Genomic DNA, 19,975 nt, shown 5'->3' on the forward strand with positions numbered 1-19,975 from the left:
ACGTAGATTGTCTCAGAAGAAAAGCAGAGGACAACAACACGTTTAGATCTTTACAACAAAAGAATGATGGCCTCATCCAGCACAACACAGACCCTCAGAGGCCCCCACATGGGAACAAGATGCAGGGGCGGGTTCAGGGGAGGGCCAGGGGGGGCACTGGCCCCAGCTGAAATCTAATTGGCCTCTGGAGAGTCCCTGTACTGTCAGTGTTAAAAAAAATGTTACTTACTAACAATACCGACATCAAATATGTCAATGTGTTGAGAATTTAAAAATATTTTCCAAGCTTTTAACACAATTTGCTTGAACAAGGAGCAATATTAAAAATCAGGAAATGTGCATGCATGTTGGACATATAATTGGCCCCTCTGTGTAAAATGTGGCCCCTTCATGGCCCCTGGGTTAGAAAAACTGTCGATCCGACACCGATGATGTATTCTTGAAGTGAATAATGTCACCAAGAGTTTTTCTTACACTTGAAATCAATGTATACATTTGAATGGGATCAAAACGTTGCTAAAATGGCATCTTTCTTCCTCCTGAAGGCCTGCATGTCCGCACGATCTTAAAAATGCACATAAGGGTTTAGAAGACAGAAAGAAAAACTGTGTCTAGACAGAGGGATAAAAGCTCTCTGTGCTTACAGTCCAACACACTGTGCCTCTGCAGACAAAGAATCCAAGGTGAAGCATATCAGAGGGATGATCTTAATACACTGTTGACAAGACAGCAGCTAATGCTTGAGAGGAATCTTTTAAACGGATGTGTATTTATAAATGATGATCCACCAACACAGGACAGAACACGTTAAACATTACATCACTCACTGTGGTTTTATATCACATGGTACATGAAGTACACAGCACTTAACGTTCAGGAAAGTTGCTGCACTCCCATCGAATTAAAGCAAAGTGTCATTAACGTAACAGTGAGGGGCTGGTGACTGCTCGGTGTGTGGTTGGTGCAGCGACACTGGTGGAGTCAGGGGGCCAGGGTGCACGCAGAGGACCACGTTTGTCATACATGCATTTCTAAATGAGCACGAACTCCCAGAGGAGCACAGACACCAAGGAAATGTGTGAATCTCAGTGGAAAGGTCGGGCCGAAACCACGGAGAACAACAAATAAACAGTGACTGTGTCCGTTCAGGAGACTGTGAGCACAAATGTGTCAAACTCATTAGTCCGGTGGGTGTGTGACCACCCACCACTGCAGACAGAGGTGTCTCCCTGCAGCTGCAGACAACAGGGTTACTGCCCTGAACTGAGGGAGACATGACACCCAAGGCTTAAATCCATCCGGCTTCTATGACAGTTAAATTATTCTGTGTAAAACCATATATCCAAAAATACAATGAATATATAACTTTTCATATTTATTTTATATATATTTATGAAACATAATTAATCTGAAGATAAAGGTTTTTGCTGGATATGAGTAAAATCTATTTAGAGTACTCTATTTATGAGAATACATTGTTTGCATATTTTAAAGTTAAAATATCTGCTGTGTATGGCAGATTTACTTCATGTGTATGAATAATAATTCATATGTATATTTATACCTAAGCATTGGTTTATTGGTTAAGGGTAGCTACAATACATAAAACACATTGTGTTGATATATCACAGTTTAAAATTGTATGAAAGAAGCCATTTATTATATTTATATCATATATGATAATAATATATTAAAACTATGTTGTTTTAAAAAATGCATTTTACAACAAATGTAAGTCTGTTTTTTAATTTGGGAAATTTATATAATAAGCCATATTTCAAAAAGGCCAGTCTACTGTAATGAAAGGTAAAACTCTATTATTCCTATTTATTTTGCATAAAACAACAGAAGGTGATTAACACTTTGACAGTATAGTGAGCCACTTGTCCCGCCTTCTTATCTTGTAAGTGCAGCGTGTGTGAACCCGCCTCTGCTCTGGTATAAATTCAGCCCGGTGGGTGTGTGAGCACTCACACTCCTTCAACCACGTCCCGCTGCAGCTGCAGCCCTCTGGCTCTGATCTGTGGATTTACTGGATGGACATGTCTGATACAGTTAAACCTCGGACTTCCTTCCTCATAGAGGACATCCTGTCCGTTAAGGACAGCACCAGCTTTAATGGCAAATCCAGTTATCAGAAGATGGAGAGATGTTCACAGTGGGAGGAGGAAGAGTCTGAAAAGTTGACAGAGAAACTTTATGCTCAGGAGACAGTGTCTGGAGAACAGTCAGGTGAGCTGCAGATATACACTCACAGGAATTTTATATTAACCCAAAAGTTATGTGTATTTGATATCCAAAATAATGTTTTAGATGATGGGGAAAAAAATTGTTAAATTATAGGTCTGTATAATCAGAAGTTGTAGCAATGTATTGAAGTTCTCATGGGAGAAAGAGTATTTTTATTCATTGTCATGAACCTATGAACAACTACTTCAAAATCCTGATATTGCAGACTACACTATTCTATATATTGATTATAAGAGTTTGATTGTCTCCCTTCATGACGTGTTCACATCTGTACTTCACAGGGTCTCTGGACACCTCCTGTCCCATCACCCCTGAGTCCAGCAGTTTGTCCTCCACAGGGAAACAGAGACGCTCCCGAGCTGCGTTCACACACCTCCAAGTCCTGGAACTGGAGAAGAAATTTAACCACCAGAAATACCTGTCAGCCCCAGAGCGGGCTCACCTGGCCAACGCCCTGAGACTGACTGAGACCCAGGTGAAAATCTGGTTTCAGAACCGGAGGTACAAAACTAAACGAAAGCAGCAGATGTCAGAGTTCAGTAAGGACGTGTACAAAGCCGAGGGACTGCAGGGCCTGAGAGAGGATTTAGTGCGGTCGTCTCTGATCACCTCTTTCTGCAAAGCTTACCAGTACAGACCGTACCTGTGGGACTACGGTGGCCCCTGGGGACCAACATTATGGTGAAAGTGACACTGGGATTTTAAATCATGTGTGGTATTCCTGATATTTAGGCTCAATGTTCCTTATCAAAGATGATTCCTTACAATGTGTCACAGAATCGTACGTGTGATCACGTGATAGCTTCACCAGTTTGGCTAAAAGCATGACGTACAAAAACATGTATGTACAGTATGAATGAATATGATGTGGTTTTGCACAACAAACCATTTAATCACTGACTTCACTTGATTATTGATTGTTTAATAAACTGATGCTGATACATTTCATGTGCCTTTGTATTAAAATGTACAGAAAATAAATTGAATTGAAAATACCTGTCATAGAGCAAATAATGACTATGAATTATGAATTAAAACTATGCTCCTGACGTACTGTATCAATTCTGCTAATTTTAAGCATTTTGACATGAAGCCCAGTTGCTTAAAGAAAGTATATTACAGCCAAAAGTTGAGAAAAAAGGGAAACTCTCAAATTATCAAATGATAATATATCAAATGTATTTGGCATATAATTAAAAATGTACAATTTGTTGTAGTTGAAGTAGTAGTTGATATAATAATAACCACTGTATTGAAAGAATAACACTGTGATAGTTCTTTGAATGTTCATATGGGAAATATTTCAAATATCTGTGTGCATTCAATGAGGTAGAGGAAGATAATAGTGAGATGAGGGCTAAAGAGTGAGACCTGATTCCTTCAAAGAGCCCCTGAGCTGATGACTTAGAGATAAAACTGTTTTCTTCAGGAGACATTAAGCGAAATTAATAAGGAAGTACGATTGCAATTTCTTATCTGAGAGATTTTGGTGGAATTTAGCTCAAAATGGTTCAGTTTGGAAATCAAACAAAATTCACAGGGAAATTTTAAATAATCATATTTTCAAGAATAAAATAAAAAATAATATGAAACGACAATATGGGTTGAAATCTGGTTGATTGAAGCAGAAAAGTCATCCATATGGATATAACCAGATATTTACATACTTACAGTGCATGTTTTTTAAAGCTGTGTAACGTGCATTGATTTCTAAAACAAACATGTGTCTTTGTCTCTCACATCAGAGTTTTGCTTGTGGCATGAGGTCGTGAACGCATCATGTAGCTCATCACATGATTGTGATAGCGATTAACAAAAACCTGTTTGTTAACATGACTGCTGCTGGGAACAAAGACTGAACCCACTGACAACCGGTACAGAGCAGACACCATGAAAACTAAAATGATATATTTAGAAAGACTATATAACACAAGATATATGTATGTAGAACAAATGTATTTAACTCTATACTTTTTCTTTACACTAAGAAACGATTTCAAATTATTCCATTGTTAACCCAATATGACAGAAACCCAAATAGAGAGCAACATTTTTATTTTAGTTTTATGATTGATAAAAAATATCGACTTCAGCCACAGGAGCGATAAGCCATGAAATGTACACCAGATGAAACTGCACCACATTTATATGCATTGATCCACATGTTTGTTATCAAGATGTTTATGTATACATTAATAATGATGAGTATAATTAGTATCTGCGGTGAAGTTCAACAAATTAAAAATATACCTGAATTCATGTTTTTAGAGTTCTGAGTGTGTCGCCTCCTCCAAAACTCCCCTGACTATCATGGAATTAAAACTGATCCTGCATATAATTATTTTAATTGCAATACAGTTTACAAATTTCCAACGCAATCTAGTTGTGAGTATAATTTTTTCATGGAATACTGCCTTTATGCTTTCATCATGGTAAAATGGCTTTAACGCAGCCATGGGCTCTAAGGTTGTGGCTGTAGAACCTCAAGAAGATAATCTGGTTGCCTGGCAGTTGTATTTAGCCTTTAGTTTATAGGTTGTGTATCCATCGCCCGCATGTGCCAGTATGAGACACATGCAGGATGCACTTGAGCCTCCCTGCTACAGGTTTCAGATACGGCGGTTTCTTATCTTCCAGATTATTGATATTATCCATGGCTGAATGAATTAAGGACATTGTCTCCTCTTGTTATCAGATGGTCTCCTGTGTGTCTGTACGTTGTCCTCAGCAGCTAAAGTCACTGCCTCCTTCGGGTTCTTCAGGTTCACTGAAGTCTGAATATGCCAGAGCTGTGACTGTGTGTCGGAATTATTCTTTACCAAATACAACACATTTTTCTCTGAGGAATATTATCATAAGTTCTATTATATCACAACTTTGCATGATCTGGGTTCTGAGGTCAAATAAAACATTTGCAAATAAAAAATAATAATTATGTCTGTCAGGAAACTCACCCTTTGCTGTGTCAGCTGACAGTTTGTCAGAGGCCTTTCCATTCATCTGTATGCTGCTGTTCCAGGGAAGTTAATGATCACTATGATGCTGTTTCTCCACCGCCAGGAGCATCCCATCGTGTTCTGAGGTCAATCTATTGCAATTTTCAGAGTACAGTCAGACAACTCACATTCAAATGTTTGTTGCAGCAGTAGAACATTTTAGTGTTTGGCGTCGAGGCTCCGACTTAAAGGGATAGTTCACCCAAAAATGAAAGTTGACTCATTATCTACTCACTACATTGCCAATGGAGGGGTGGGTGAAGTGTTTGAGTCCACAAAACACTTTAGGAGTTTCAGGGGTAAACAGAGTCGCAGCCCAATCCAATACAATTCAAGTAAATGGTGACATATAAAAACAACAGAAGAAAAACATAAAATGCCTCCATACTCCTGTGGTGACAGTGATGAGAAAATATTCATAACCCCCGTCGGAGCCTACAGGTGGATGCTGGGGTGGTGGTGGGGGGGGGCTGAAGCAACTGGCAGCTATACTGACGCAGCAGCGGGGGCAAGCAAAGAGAGTGATGGGAAATGTTCTCTCCTTAAATAGACGGCCTAATCAGGTGGGTGTGTATTATAGTTGATTGTGGAGAGTGAGGTATGTCACATGCTGTACAGTATGTCACATGATCTGAGCAGCGCAGCTCGAGTTGGCGGCCTGAACTAGCTCGCAAGCATCGCTCCGTTTATATAAAATGCTGTAATTATATGTGACAAAACCAAGATTGAGTCAAATGAATTTCAGCCTCTATTTGGATCCAGTAAAAATTCAATTAGTAAGAAACACATATTATAAATTTGAAGCATTGCAGGGTGTAGGTCTTCTTAACATTTTACTTCTTTAAAAAAAAACGAGATTTCTCATCTGCCGTCATTCAAGAGTTTTCAGACAAAAAATCCACAATCAATAATTTGAATCTATAGTTAAGTCGCAGTCTTTCAAATTCCAGTGAACTGCTCAGAGTATAACTATTTCTCTGTGGCCTAAGAAGTGAGTAGGTGATTCATGCAGGTTGGTATGTAGAGCTGACTCAGTACACTGCTGATAAGATGGCGTGCAGGATTTAAGGCTTTACATATTTAAGAAGGGCAAGTTTGTAGTAACACAGCTGAAGTGTGTGAGCAGCAGAGGACTGATGGAAGTGATAGAGGGAGCACTGAGAGCTCTCTCTGCAGTAAACCGTCACATCTGGCCTGTGCCCATAGAAGAAAGGTGAAGAAAACTAAGTACATTCACTCGAGTACTGTACTTATGTACACACGAGGTACTTAACATAAGTATTGTCATTTATGCAACTTTCTACTTCTATTCCATTATGTTTGTCAGACAGCTTTAGTTACTTTTCAGATGTCAGTGTAAACCATGTATCTTCAGGTGGGTTGATGTTGCTGAATGTTTGTGATAAAGTGAAGGACTAAGTTTTCCTTCATGTGCCTCTTGCATCAGCTGGAAAATGCATAGTGAGATGATACATGGTTCTCACAGACATATGATGATCTTATAGGATACCATGTTTTGCTGTTGAATACAATACCCAACAGTAAATAAAGTCGCTCAAATCAGCTCAAGCTTAGCAGTGAGAAAAAAAACTTTTACTTTTCATACTTTATGTAGATTTTGTTAGTAATACTTATGAACTTTTACTTCAGTAAAATTTTGAATGCAGGAGTTTTACTTGTTGGGGAGATTTTTCAAAGTGTGGAATTAGTACTTTTACTTAAAGGATCTTTAATAAACTTGTTTCAACTTTTATGCTGCTTTTATGACACTAACTCAGACCTGCACATTCAAACAAGCATCTGGCGTTAGTTATATAATTAATCAGACTTTATTTATATTGCACTTTTCATATTAACAATAGGTAACTCAAAGTGCTTCCCATAACCCCCCCAGTACACACACAGACACACACACACACACACACACACACACACTTGCATAGTGTAAAAAACATAAATAATTTAAACACTCTAATTTAAACACTTTAAACACTAATTTAAACACGAGCAGGTCCAGGCAACTGGACCTGCCCGCGCCCCCTGAAGCTGCCCCACCTCACATCTAAGAGGCCTTCCAAGACCAGCAGGGGGGTCTAACCTCTGTGGGTCTTTACCTATGTAACAACTGACCAGTCAACTAGAACCAAAGAAGACGAAACATTCCTGAGACAGTCCAGCAAGCCCAGCCACCCACACACATCTGCACAACTCCGAGATACCAATGAGGGCACCCGAGTGGTAGAATGTTAAAAATACAAAAATTAAAATAGCAAAAAGATAATTGTAGGCTTATACGTTAAAAAAAATAAGTGAACTTATATCATATAAATATATAAATACACAAATGAATGAATAAAATCAATTGAAAACCAGATTAAAATGGTGTTGAGGTTGTTTTAAAAAAATATCAATAATCAATAATACTACTGTGGCATGCCTCTCAATGTAGAAGCTTAAAAACTGAAACCAGACATGAATCTTAATGGTTTCCTTTAACTGAAGTGACTTTTTTAACAACAATACCAGCAGCTGCACCATTCACTCTGGGCCCTTGGAGTAAACAGGTAATTAGACATGAAGAGGACAGATAGCATCTGTTTTGACGGCGTTGAGAACCTGACAGTATCTCTCAGTGTGTCTCAGGCCGCATATGCACACGCTCATCAGATAAAGGAGCCTGTTGAAGGCTCAAGCCGAGGGTTGGGAGAACTATTATTATTGTATTTGCAACCGTAATACCTGCACTTCCTTAAAGAGGGAGGCTCAAAGAGACGCGGTTTCCCCAAACAAAGAGGACTTAACATCCTCGTGTCTGTTAGACCCTCTGTCTTTCCACAGGCTCGGGGAGTGTCGCTAAATCTGTCTCTGCACCACCTGGATTAACTGGATTTCGAAAGTAAATGATGAAAAGCATCGAGGAGGAGTTGGAAACATTACTGTCTTATCGCCTCCTTTATACTGAGATCATAGATTTGGCTGGTACGTGGCTCTGGGCAGATTTTCTAGGATATGTAGTTGAAGCTGGCATAAACGCCAATGAACACAGTGTTAAGTCTCGAGAGTTTATCTTCTGTGTGCATGCAGGAGTGTGGTTGGTGAGATGCAGGGAGCCGTGTGGTCGACGTGCTCTTCAAGGTGGCCAGTGATGCTTTGAAAAACAAGCAGATCTTCACAACAGATGAGGCGAAAGCCAGGGCCTGGCCACAAAGACAGCCTTTGTCGGTGCTCCAATATGCCGTGACTGTCTCACAAATTTGTTGAAGTTGATAAGACGGTTTAAAACAGCCCCGATCTTTTCTCCACATGGGAACACTCGTAAACTTCCTCACATAGTGTAACTGGATCCCACATGTTACCGTACCTGTGGAGCAGCTGCCTTTCTTCTCCCATCAGCAGATGCAACTCAGCATCCAACTGAACCGATGGTTAACGTTGATTGTGCGGCTGCAAACAGTGTGTGTGTGTGTGGGTGTGTGTGTGAGAGAGATGGAAAGACCCAGGTAGACGGAATACATTTCCAATGTGTTTATCTGTGACATGAGAAACATAGAAAGTAGTGGGATAGTTTACCGCAGATGAAAGTGATAAGAGAAGTATGACAAGGACAGGGGACAGGGGGCCGACCATTGTGCGCCTCAGATAAACAAGCTGCTCGTGGACAAGGGCGAAAACTAAACACATCTGAGACAACAAGGTGGCAGCACAAGTGTACGTGTCCTGAGGCATGTTGGTTTGGAATGAAGCGCTGCACTGTCTGCATTTCAATAGAAGAAAAACAGATCAGTCTTGATTTCCTGTCAGTATAACATGCAGGACAAAACTATGGAATAGTTTTAAAAACAATGATGACAATGATTGTTGATATTGTTCTTGTGTTTGTAAAAGTTATCAGTAATCCAATTAGCAGAAGATCCTCAGGTATCTGTGTTTACAGGCGTGTTCACACCCTCACTTCTGTCTGAGAGCATTTGCAGGCGAAACCCTACTCGCTTCCTAGTGGAATAAAATAAATAATTAGAGACGAGATAAAACTGAAATCTTTTTTTTCTTTTTAAAATGTTTTTTTATGAAACATAACAAGAGAGGCCTTTACAAATTGAATATTGAGAGTTAGGTAACTTTCAAGTTGCAGTTTGCAGCGTTACTGGGACCTAAGTTTTATCTTTGCGGATTCTTTTTAACATTATGAAGAAACGTTGTTGTGCAAAAAATAAATTAAGAGATACAGTATAAAATCAATGTAAAAGGCAAGGGGGCGGGGTGTAAGGGCAGAGTCAGTAGAGCTGGACTTATCACATCATGTATCTGAGTGAGTCAGTGACAACTCAATGTCAACATCATCTCTGCCTTTAAGTAATACTATAGCGCCCTCTACAGGACGGATATGACTTTGAAGGTGTCGTTTCAGACTAATTTCAGATCAGCATATTCTAATCTACAGAATCCACTGGGATCAGTGGTGCACATAGCTGTGGATTTCAGACACTGGTCTCTTCGCTGGTGTTGCTCACAGCACTGAAATAAAGACACATTTCAAAACGTAGCAACAATTTCCCCATTAGTAGCACACAGTAGGTGTACCAGTTACTTTTAATCTACACAGTTTGGAATGAGCAGATTTCCGTCTGAACTACTTGTTTGACATATGTCCAGAGCTTGTTCACCGACATCCATCTTTATTTCTTTTGAACCACACCAGCCGCATCTGAGGTGTTTTTTTACGATAATTTCTATACAAAACCCTGCAAAACAAAATGGAAAATTAGATCCTTGGATGAAATATCCATGATTTTCTTTACCTCAAAAGGTGAGTTCAGTGTCATATTCATCGTCATATCATCCATGTCAGTTTTTCTCAAATCTTTGTTGGTTTGAAATCAGTAGCACTGACCTCATGTTATTTTTTTGTAATTAAAAAATAATTAATCTCAACAACAGCTGACATATTTTGAAGTTTTTTTGTTCCTCTCGTGGATAAAAACAGAATAGTTACACTGGAAAGTAAGTTACTTTTAACCAAATCGAGGAGACAGGATATGAAGAGACAACAACCACAGCATTCCTCAGTTGCATGTTTATTTCAGCTCCAGTGTTACATACTGTAGCAGCATTATTACAATCATTTCATATTTGCATGGTCAAACTTCTAAGCACTCCTCCTCTGGAGATGGAACTCAGCAGGAAAAAAAAGCCCACCCCCAGCTCCCATTTCTTATCATTTGTGCGTAATTAGCGTATAAATATTTACATCATGAAAATCCCCACATAGAATATGAGCTCTCCTATCTTCTTTAAGATGTAAGGATACATTAGAAACACTGGTTTAACATGTTAAAAGCACATGGACACACAGTTGGGGAATAATGATTCTCTATTCTGCACCGACAACTCAAAGGAATAATGCAGCATTGACTACAGGCATAAAGCAATAAACCAAAACCTATTCTGACTGAATTGTCCTGTTGTTGATCATGAGATTAACATTGGATGAGTTGATGTTTGTCAGTGGATCCAACTGTGAAAACACAATGTCGACAAACGTACTGTTACTGTGATTAGATACTTTGAGGAGAATAAAACAGCTTCATGAAGCTAAATGCTAATTAAGCCACTTCTATAATTCAAGTTTAACATCTTATCCTTTCATGTGAAATTCATATTGCACGTGTAACTTTGATCAATATAAGCACTTCATAAAGCCTAGTCAAAAAGAAATAATCTGTCAATAATTAGCAGTCAATGTAATTTTCCAAAGTTACTGAAATCTTTCCAAAATATTCATAAGATCATTGATTTTCCACAGTTAACTGCTTTTGCTGTTTTTGGAGTCATTAGTGAAACTTGTCAGAGGAGAATGAAAAATGTTACGGTAGAAAAGATTTTTTCTTTCTCTCCAACAAGCTCCAAAAGCATAAAGACAGAACTGAAAGATACTGAAGAGGAAGCCATGTGGGGGTGAACGTGGAACGACAATTCGCAGCAGGCAGGCACGCAGCATCGGGATTACAGGTTCAAAATGTGATGTGTAGAATAGAATGCATGTCTTTGGTATATTAATAATTACCCACGTGGACAAGCAAGAAGAATCTGTTGCTAACGGGTTCGTGACTCCACTGGAATCTGACAAACTCTCTGAACTCTTCCAGAGTAAGAAAGAAAAAGAACACCTCCATAATTAAAAACAAATAAATCTGGCCGCTTGCTGGATCACATCAATATCTGGTGGAATGTCTTGACTACTGTATCAAAAATAGACAATTGGCTGGAGAGAGCAGTGAGCACACAGGAAATATGTAAGTTCAACAGGACGAGTGGAAATAAAAGAAATGACGCTGCCTGCTCACCAGCTGATGAGATCAGGCTCGGTCTCATGGTAACAAGAGCGCCTGACGTCACTGGTCAGTTTTTAAAATCAAAATCAAATCACATGAAGTTTTGATCAAACCAAGTGTGCATTTTAACTTTCAGCTTAACTTATATTCTGAAAAATATTATATATACAATCTACAACCTTGAAAGGTCATTATTATTTATACATATAAACATCACAGTATAAATGCACATGAGACATTTGCGCCAGATCAAGTAACAGCCGTATTTGATCCACCCGTGGACCTGCATAATGAGGTTTCTCAGAAATAGTCACCCTAAAATATATATTCACGTGTTTGAATACATATAAAAAAGCTGCCTTCTTTCTGCAACAGGTTATTGTGCGTGATTCTGGAGTGTTTTAGTTCTTCACTTTAACAAGGCAATTAAAATAACAGACCGTTACGGCCTACGATGATGAAAAGTGGACCATTTGTGACAAAGAGCCACAATAAGATCGTAATCTTATCTTATTTTGATAAGACTTGGACCAAACCAAAACGAAATGTGGAAAGATTTCAAAATCAGGTGCGTAAGATAGAAAAAGAAAAAAAACAGCATTTAATATTTATGAGGCACTTTAAAAGCGCTGATGTACTTTCCACTGTGGAGTGGAAATAAGGAATGTGTTGTAATGGTTCTTTATAAATACTCCATGAAACAAAACAAACATCCTTAAAATACAGGCCTCAGAAAGCTAACAAAATAAATAAGAAAGTTCCAATATTAAGAACTATAAACATCATTCAGGACAACTTCATTATATGGTCAGCACATGTAGAGAGGAGGGACTGGAGAGTTGTGGTTGATGGGACTGTGGAGGAGGAAGAAGAAGACACTCTTCTGTTAACAATAGTCACCTCCTCCTCGTGCAACGTGATCCTAACTCAAAAACACACACAGACTTGAGCATGTGGGAAAGAAGAAGTGTCGCTCTCTGCCAAACCTCAACCACAGTGACTTCCCTGTGAGACAATAACTGATGTTACTTCCTCCACAGTGGAAACAATACATTGAGCTCACGCAGCTTCAGGTCGGGCAAATCTGTCATCGGTCTAGGTGTGGGTTGCTCCAGGGCATTTTCCATGACAGCAGGGCCTGGTCCTGCCTGTTGTTCCTGCTACTGCTTCGTCAGGAAGTACTTGAAGAACTCATACACGGACCAGGCGATGGCAGTGGAGGGCATCTGGTATATAATCCTTGCTTGGACCCCTTTGAAGAAGGCTGCCATTCCGCCAAGCCGATACACTGTCCTGAAGGTGTTGGCCATCCCTGTTAAGTGGCCGCTGATTTTCATGGAGTGCAGCGCTACATTCTCTTGGGTGTTGAGCAGCGTTTTACAAACGTCGAGCGGAGTGGTTATCGCCGCAGAAATGGCTCCTGCCGCTGCTCCCGACAGTATGTGGCTGCCAGGGTGGTAATGTCTGTGGGGGTTTAACTGTTCCTGCATCAGCTCGTAGGTGATGAAATGAACGGCCTGGAAGGGGATGTTCATGGTCAGCTGCGTGCTGTAGCTGCGGTAGAACGCGCCCATGCCTTCGGTCCGCGATATCGTTTGAACACAGTCCAGCAGTCCTCGATATGGAGAGTTGTACATTTGCATCCGCTGCTTTACCACTGAGTGATGGGAGGAAACAGAGAACAGTGTTAGTAAAGGCTGCATTGAAAATACATGTACTTTAACATGCTACTTTGTTCTTTGCAAAAATAATTGAACAAATATCTCAAACATCAGAAGAATTAGTTTTACAATACAATTAAGGGATAAAGAACAGTGTAGCTCATTGATGGTTTTGGACAACAATGGAGTTCTATGGTATATATTTTCAACTATATCATTATTATTATAATAAATTATAACAATCATATCCACTGAATCTTTAGAAGGTCATAGGGGACTGAAGATAATCCCAGCAGACAATGGGCAAGAGGCAGGTTACAACCTGAAGAGTCAATGGCAGGGCTCTGTCATAGTGACGTACAACCATTCACACCCATGGGAAATGTAGAGATGCAAACTAAGGCCAACAAACTATTCCAGCATGTGGGAGGTAGCTGGAAGCTGGAGCTTTAGAACGTTCCTGCCAGAACAGTTCTAACAGCTGCAGCACCCAGCCGCCCGCCAAGAGCGAGGCTTCTTGGACTTATTCTTCTTACCTTCAGCTGGGTTCATGACTGCATCATGGAGCACAGTGGCCACACTACCTGCCAGACCTGTTAAAACATAAACCGGTCTTGTCAACTCTGATAACAACACAGCATAACAACAAACTGTCATTACATTGGTCACATATATGATCCTTATTTCCATTGGTCTGGTTCATTAACCAGGTTTTTCCTTGTGTTCACATGCTAGAAAACTGTTTTGTACCCACACATCCCAGATCGCATGTTAGGATTTTGGCTTTGTCCTTGCCATTCCAAACAGGAAATGGCATTAACAGGCATTATCCTAACACTCCTCCTCCAGGCCTTGTTGCTCGGCCTCGTGTACAACAGTTAGTATGACAGGCAAGTGATTTGTGTAAAGACGTAGGGACTCATACCGTTGGCTAAATGGCTGTTGCCTCCACTCTGAATGACGTCACTGAGTGAGCGTTTGACCCGCTCGTAGCAGGCGAAGTAGAGCGCATGGGCCGGCCCCGCTCCCATCATGGTGATGTTGAGGCCCCTCAGAGGCCTGAAGATCCCCTCGGTCTGAATGATCCGTTTCAGAGCCCCATACACACTTCTGTACTGTGCGTTCGGGTCTGGCTGCAGGCACTGCATCCTGGTCTGCAAAAAATAAACACATGTATTTGAACCACTGCTCATCAATGGTTCCAGCAGGGTTAGATTGGTCAACAAGTGCTGATGTTAGGTCTCTGCATGAATGCTGTGGCTGGCTTCAAAGTGGACACCTGGTATCAGCCCAATCAACATTTTTTGATGCATTGTTCCTTGTAAGGCTGTCACATTGTTCCGACAGTGAGGGCTCTTGGCAGCAGTGAGGTTCCTGTCAGAGTGATGTGTGTCTCTCACAAGGCTTGTGTGTGTGTGTGTGTGTGTGTGTGTGTGTGTGTGTGTGTGTGTGTGTGTGTGTGTGTGTGTGTGTGTGTACGGGCGGTGGCAGCTCTTTGTTTTACTCCACCATGCCAAGTTATCTGGCCAGCACAAAGCATGTTTTTATTTGCGTGGAGATCTGGGGCTGACTCAGGAGATAGGCCGAGTCTATCTTCCCCAGCATGTTTCAATGCGTTTCCTTCCTTTGCCTTGACAATAAAGTATCAATTACATTTCCGTTTGATATGCATTTGGGATCCTGGGGTCACACAAAACCTGGTAGCGTAATTTATGTCTAAGGTTATTGTGGACAACCTCAAAACTACATAGGAGGACAGATGCATTAATATGAATTTTATATGCACACCTTTCAATGAGGTAGTTGACAGATAAAACTAATAATAAATGACAATATAATTTCACTCTACACCTAATCTGAAGGTGAAATTATGCTGGGGACAAAGTAACCTGCAGATAGTTCAAACTGTGTTCTCAGACCGTGCTTGTTTTTGACAAGTACAGAAGGTTTGATGAGAAAAGACATTGCCTGCACTTAAACAACACAAACATAACAATAAACTGCAGTATTTAAAATGTCTATTATTGTGTTTTTATTATTTTAAATCATTTTAACTCAGGCACTTGATTGCACTGCTTTTTTGTATTGACTTTGAACTGTTTGCATGTGCACGCGGGTCCTGAGAAACACCATTTTGTTCCGTTGTATGTTTTACAGATAAAGCTGGAATGACAAACTTGAAACTTGAAACTAATTAAAAATGAATGAAAAAAAAGAATAGATGGATAGCTCATAGTAAAGGGGAGAAAAGTCAAATTTGTTCATGTTCGGGAAGTTTATAGTTATGGTTGCATTTGTCTTGAAATTAAATTTCACACATTTTGACATCATTTATAATGTATATTATTATTATCATATTGTTAAGATGGAAATTGCATAGTGAAGCCTGAAGGTAGAGTACTAAGATTGTTCGTGTATCAAGATGCCTTTAACATCAGTGTAACAGTCAACTGAGGTCACAGAACAGGGGGCAAACACCAGTGTATCCAAACGCTCTCACCTCTGACATCACTCTGTGTCCTATCTTTATAATTCAGCTTTGGCAGTTGTGGTTCTATGGACGTTAACTAATCAATACAACAGAAGATGGAGTGCACACACACCCTTCGCTGTGTGCGGGCTGATTCCACATGTGCACAACATCGATAAGATCCCCCTCCTAGCATTAGCATGGGCTACTCCCTGAGTCCGAGCTGTGTCTCGGTCTGTATGGGAGGCTGAAAGATACACTAAGTAGATTGTTATCGTATCCAATGAACTCTGAGATTAAAAACAAACACATCAAGTCTTATTTAAAACAATCGTTCAGCTAAACTAATCTCAAGTTTGCTGCGAGACTTCAATTCATTACTTCATACACAGACTCTTAGTTTATGATCTTTTGCTGAAAACAAATGCAGTGAGTGCATCTCTGAAAAGGAAAAAGGAACCATGAGTTAGTCTTTCATCAGTTTAGATCCACCTATATTTCAAAACAGGTTATGTTTCAAAGCCAGACACACTGATCAGACAGCAGCAAAGTGCAGAGTAACCTCAGGAGGAAATGACAACAGTTGTTTGTGTAATAAATATCTATTTTCCTAAGAAGTACTTTTTTTTTTGTAAAGCACTTTGAGCTGCATTTGTTCAAGGAAAAGTACAAATAAGTTAATAATAATAACAACATTGACAAACATGAGTTAATTTAACCAGTTGTCAAGACTACGAAGCAAAAAGGATATAAAGACTTTTTTATCCGGGCAGTAGGTTTGCAGTTTTCTGTGTCACATCAAGATTAATGTTCGAGTAGAGCCGCATACCAAATTATCACAACAACACCACATTGTTAGAAAACAGCAGAAGAGAGGATTTCAGGGGCAAGGATCACAATCGGCCCAACAGTTAGAGATTTACTTTGCAGACGCAAGCCAATTTTTAACCATTGCTTTTAGTTTCGTAACTTCATCTACTGCATCGAAATTCAAGAGGGCACTCATTGGTGAACAAGTTCTTTCAAACACCAGCTATACAAAGAGCTGGAGTCAGAAGGATTGACTCAGTTCATGAACTTGTGTGATTCATGCCAAATATTTGTATGAGCAAACTGGTACAAGAATTCAAATTTCAAGTGACTTACAGTATATTTGCAACATGATGCAAAGACTCTTTTCATAGCAAGTTTCAGCCATTGACGTGTAGCATTACTTACTTTCTTGGGAAAATTTGCTCAATATTACATTTTCTCTATCTTGTTACTAATGTGAGCGACAGAGAAACATGGTGTGATCATTGTTTCAGTATTTAGGAACTACATAACATGAAGAAAGAAGACAGAGGTCCTTGGCGATATATCTAAACCATGTTATATTTACCGGGTATTGAGGCTGCAGCTGCCAAGTTGATTCTTAACAATTAAACAGTGTGTCAAAAAAAATGATGGGAAAATTCTCATCATGAATTCCAACAACCAAAGGTGATGACTTGTTAAAGTGGCCAAGTCCAAAACCCAAAGATATTAAGTTAACAATTACTTAAAAAATAAGAGACAGCTGCAGATTAATTTTCTTTTCATCAGTTATTAATCTATAATCAATTGTTTCAGCTCTACAGTGTGCTGCATTGAATGCTCACTACAAAACACTTTTGTTTTACAGTATATTGGATTGTTGTTCATTTTGTATACTGAAGCTAAATCCCGTAAAAACAACATTTGTCTCAGTCAAAGTAATTCTAATCAAATGCTGATTTATTAAGGTAATCCTGTGAATATAAAGAAAGACGCTTTTCATCCAACAGGACCAGAGTTGTTTTTAGTTAATGAGTCATCTGTGCATCATAGAGTGGTCGCTGCCTTTCGCAACTACACTCGGGAAGTGAAGCAACACAGCAAAAAGTTAAAGTTAACCTTTTATGAGGGGCAGCATCGTTGTGGTAATAAGACGGTGGATTTGAATTCAAAGCCATAAAGACATTGTGTTACTGCCACACCACCTCCTTGACCTTCACGTCACCTCACACCAGTAATAAAGTGGGGACAACTGGTTTAGTTCTGTGGAATAAAGCGGAGGCTGAACAGAAACAGGGGAAAGCTAAAGAGGAGCTAATGATTACCAATGTAAACGTCCATAACTTACTTCTAACCTTGCTAACTCAGAAGTGACAGTGGCGAGGCAACAGTGGGCGTTCAAACCGCTCACTGCGTTAGCAAAGTTCATAGTTACACATGGAAAGAAGTGTGAATTAGTAAAGCTGTTGGTTTGCTCCGGGTTTCGCTGTGTTTTACTCCTGGTTTAATTTATGCTAGCGAGCTTAATTAGTTAGCAAAAGCAGGCTGACGAGCTTGAATTAGCTAACAGCGCGGCTAGCTGCTGTGATGGGCATCTCCACTGTTTTAAAGCTAACGCCTGTTAGCAGTGGGCAGCGGACCGTGTGTGCGGTTAGCAGCGGTGCTGTAGCCCGCTGGTGACGGAGCTGAGGCGGCGAGGCGGCGAGGCGAGCGGGGTCCACCCGGCGAGTGTTACCTTGACGGAGTCCACGGGGTACATCACCGTGTGCTCCAGGATGCCAGCCACGGCTCCCGCTGTCATGTGGGTCGCCACCGAGACATGAGGCGGCAGGCTCTCGTAGTCGCCGTCGCTGACGAGAGGGCCGTCGTCTTTCTGGCTCTGCGGCATCTCCAGCGCTGCCGCCGCAGGCTCCGAGCTCAGCTCCATGCGGTGCGAGCTCTCGCTGCGGGCTCTGCGGTGCGGGATCGCGCTCAGAAAGGTGTCGGCGGCGGCGTGGACAACCACAACATCTCCGCGCGCACCGGAGCTCCAGCGCCCTGGGCGTGACGTCGGCAGCTGAGGGGGCGCGTCTTCGGCCCATGTGGACCAATCGCGCTCCGGATATTCAGCAATAGGGCGGGCTCTCGCTTTGAGGCGGCCAATCAGAAGTTTTTCCGTTGCCAATTCCTCTGACGCGCCACAGCCCCGCTGCTGTTATGTCAGTGTCAGCGCGTCCCTGCTTCTCTGCGAGGTTTCCAATGGGTTTGACAAGAAAGTGTAATCTTAGTCCTGCTTGAAGAGATAAGTAGGTTTGGTCTCTTTATCGGGCAGCATCTGTTCGCTAGAAAGGATCGATCTCTCTCTTTGTGCCACTGAATGGTGGCAAGTATTCAGATCATAGGATTATTGTTACAAATAAAAGTCCTTCAAAGTCTAACTCAAGTAAGAGAAAAGATTTTCAGATTTGATTTATAAGTTTATTTAATTCATCGACAAAACAAAACTATTTAAATGCAAACACAAAATCTCAAATCTTGAATGAAAAGGGGCAGAAAGAATAATAATCGTATATAATCTCCCCCTCTTTCACAAGACATTAATTAACAAAGCAAATAATGGTGTTGTGTACTTTTTTTGCAAGTGGGGTGGTGTTAGCTGTTTTGTTTGTGCATTAAAATAAGTTTAAATCAATGGAAACACATGCAGCTGCTACTGTGGTCGTGGTGCTCATACTAAAACCACAGCTTTTGGTATACAACCTATTTTGTACTAAGATTTTTATTGAAACATTTGCTGGAAAATTCACTTATTTGAAAAAGGAACTGAGGAACCAAAAGGGTCTCTCTGAATCCACATGGTGACCCATTGACAGTTCTTCCTGAATAAATGACAAATTGGGAGAAGCTGCGTTCTCACCTGTGATCCTCTTAACTGGTGTGCGGGCCCATTTTGTCTTTTACAACTCCATTTGCAAACAGAATGCAGAGAACGCCCCTGGATGTGCTGTGTGAGGGAAGTGTAAATACTTCTGCATGTGGGACACATTAAAACATCCTGTGTGAACTCAATGACAGAGTGTTTGTAGCCCTCATCCATTGCCACTTCATCAGTAAAATAAATTCATTTATTGTTGCACTTAAAACATGGAAGATATGATGGCCTACCTATATTTCATACACTTCTACATTCCATACCGTCAAGTTATCAACTCACACATTCACTTGTTCTGTAACTCGTACATTGGATTTGAACTGAATACTTAAGGACCAACAGTTAAGAACAGTCTTTTATTAATCATACCTCAATCATGTGCATTATAGTGTATGAAGAAGGGGTGGCTGGACAACCCTGTGTTACATGTGAATACCAACTTTAACTACACTGCTGGAACAAAGGGTCTCTTAAAATTGCCCAGCTCTTATAATGCTGAGTCACTGATGTGTCTCAATTCACCGACACACCCACAGAGACTCGCCTGTGCACTTTGTGTG

At 40.5% G+C, this 19,975-nt stretch overlaps 3 protein-coding genes across 5 annotated transcripts in view; 1 reads left to right on the forward strand and 2 right to left on the reverse strand.

Moving 5' to 3' along the window:
- The first annotated feature begins 1,975 nt into the window (after positions 1–1,975).
- On the forward strand, positions 1,976–3,348 carry nkx3-1 (NK3 homeobox 1). The gene is made up of 2 exons (XM_034596811.1): positions 1,976–2,232; positions 2,532–3,348. Exons 1-2 carry the CDS (start codon positions 2,037–2,039, stop codon positions 2,933–2,935), a joined length of 600 nt encoding a protein of 199 aa, XP_034452702.1. The 5' UTR covers positions 1,976–2,036; the 3' UTR covers positions 2,936–3,348.
- A 147-nt stretch (positions 3,349–3,495) lies between these two features.
- si:ch211-214j8.12 (uncharacterized protein LOC100000539 homolog) overlaps positions 3,496–19,975 on the reverse strand; it is a 29,745-nt gene continuing 13,265 nt past the window's right edge. For both annotated transcript variants that reach the window (XM_034596801.1, XM_034596800.1), the window contains exons 6-7: positions 19,946–19,954; positions 3,496–3,527 (exon numbers count right to left, since the gene is read on the reverse strand). The gene's annotated coding sequence lies outside the window, so the exon portion shown is untranslated. The remainder of the gene's footprint in view (positions 3,528–19,945; positions 19,955–19,975) is intronic.
- Positions 10,306–18,561, reverse strand: slc25a37 (solute carrier family 25 member 37). 2 transcript variants are annotated; one of them, XM_034596809.1, is made up of 5 exons: positions 18,240–18,376; positions 15,843–15,956; positions 14,165–14,393; positions 13,776–13,832; positions 10,306–13,235 (listed from the first exon to the last, which is right to left on the reverse strand). In XM_034596809.1, the coding sequence occupies exons 2-5, from the start codon at positions 15,909–15,911 to the stop codon at positions 12,739–12,741; spliced, it is 852 nt and encodes a 283-aa protein (XP_034452700.1). In that variant the 5' UTR covers positions 15,912–15,956; positions 18,240–18,376; the 3' UTR covers positions 10,306–12,738. The 2 variants fall into 2 exon arrangements, with proteins under 2 accessions (XP_034452700.1, XP_034452699.1); XM_034596808.1 differs by lacking the exon at positions 15,843–15,956 and having other exon boundaries at positions 18,240–18,561.

This window comes from Hippoglossus hippoglossus, chromosome 9 (assembly GCF_009819705.1).
Source record: "Hippoglossus hippoglossus isolate fHipHip1 chromosome 9, fHipHip1.pri, whole genome shotgun sequence".
NCBI lineage: Eukaryota > Metazoa > Chordata > Actinopteri > Pleuronectiformes > Pleuronectidae > Hippoglossus > Hippoglossus hippoglossus.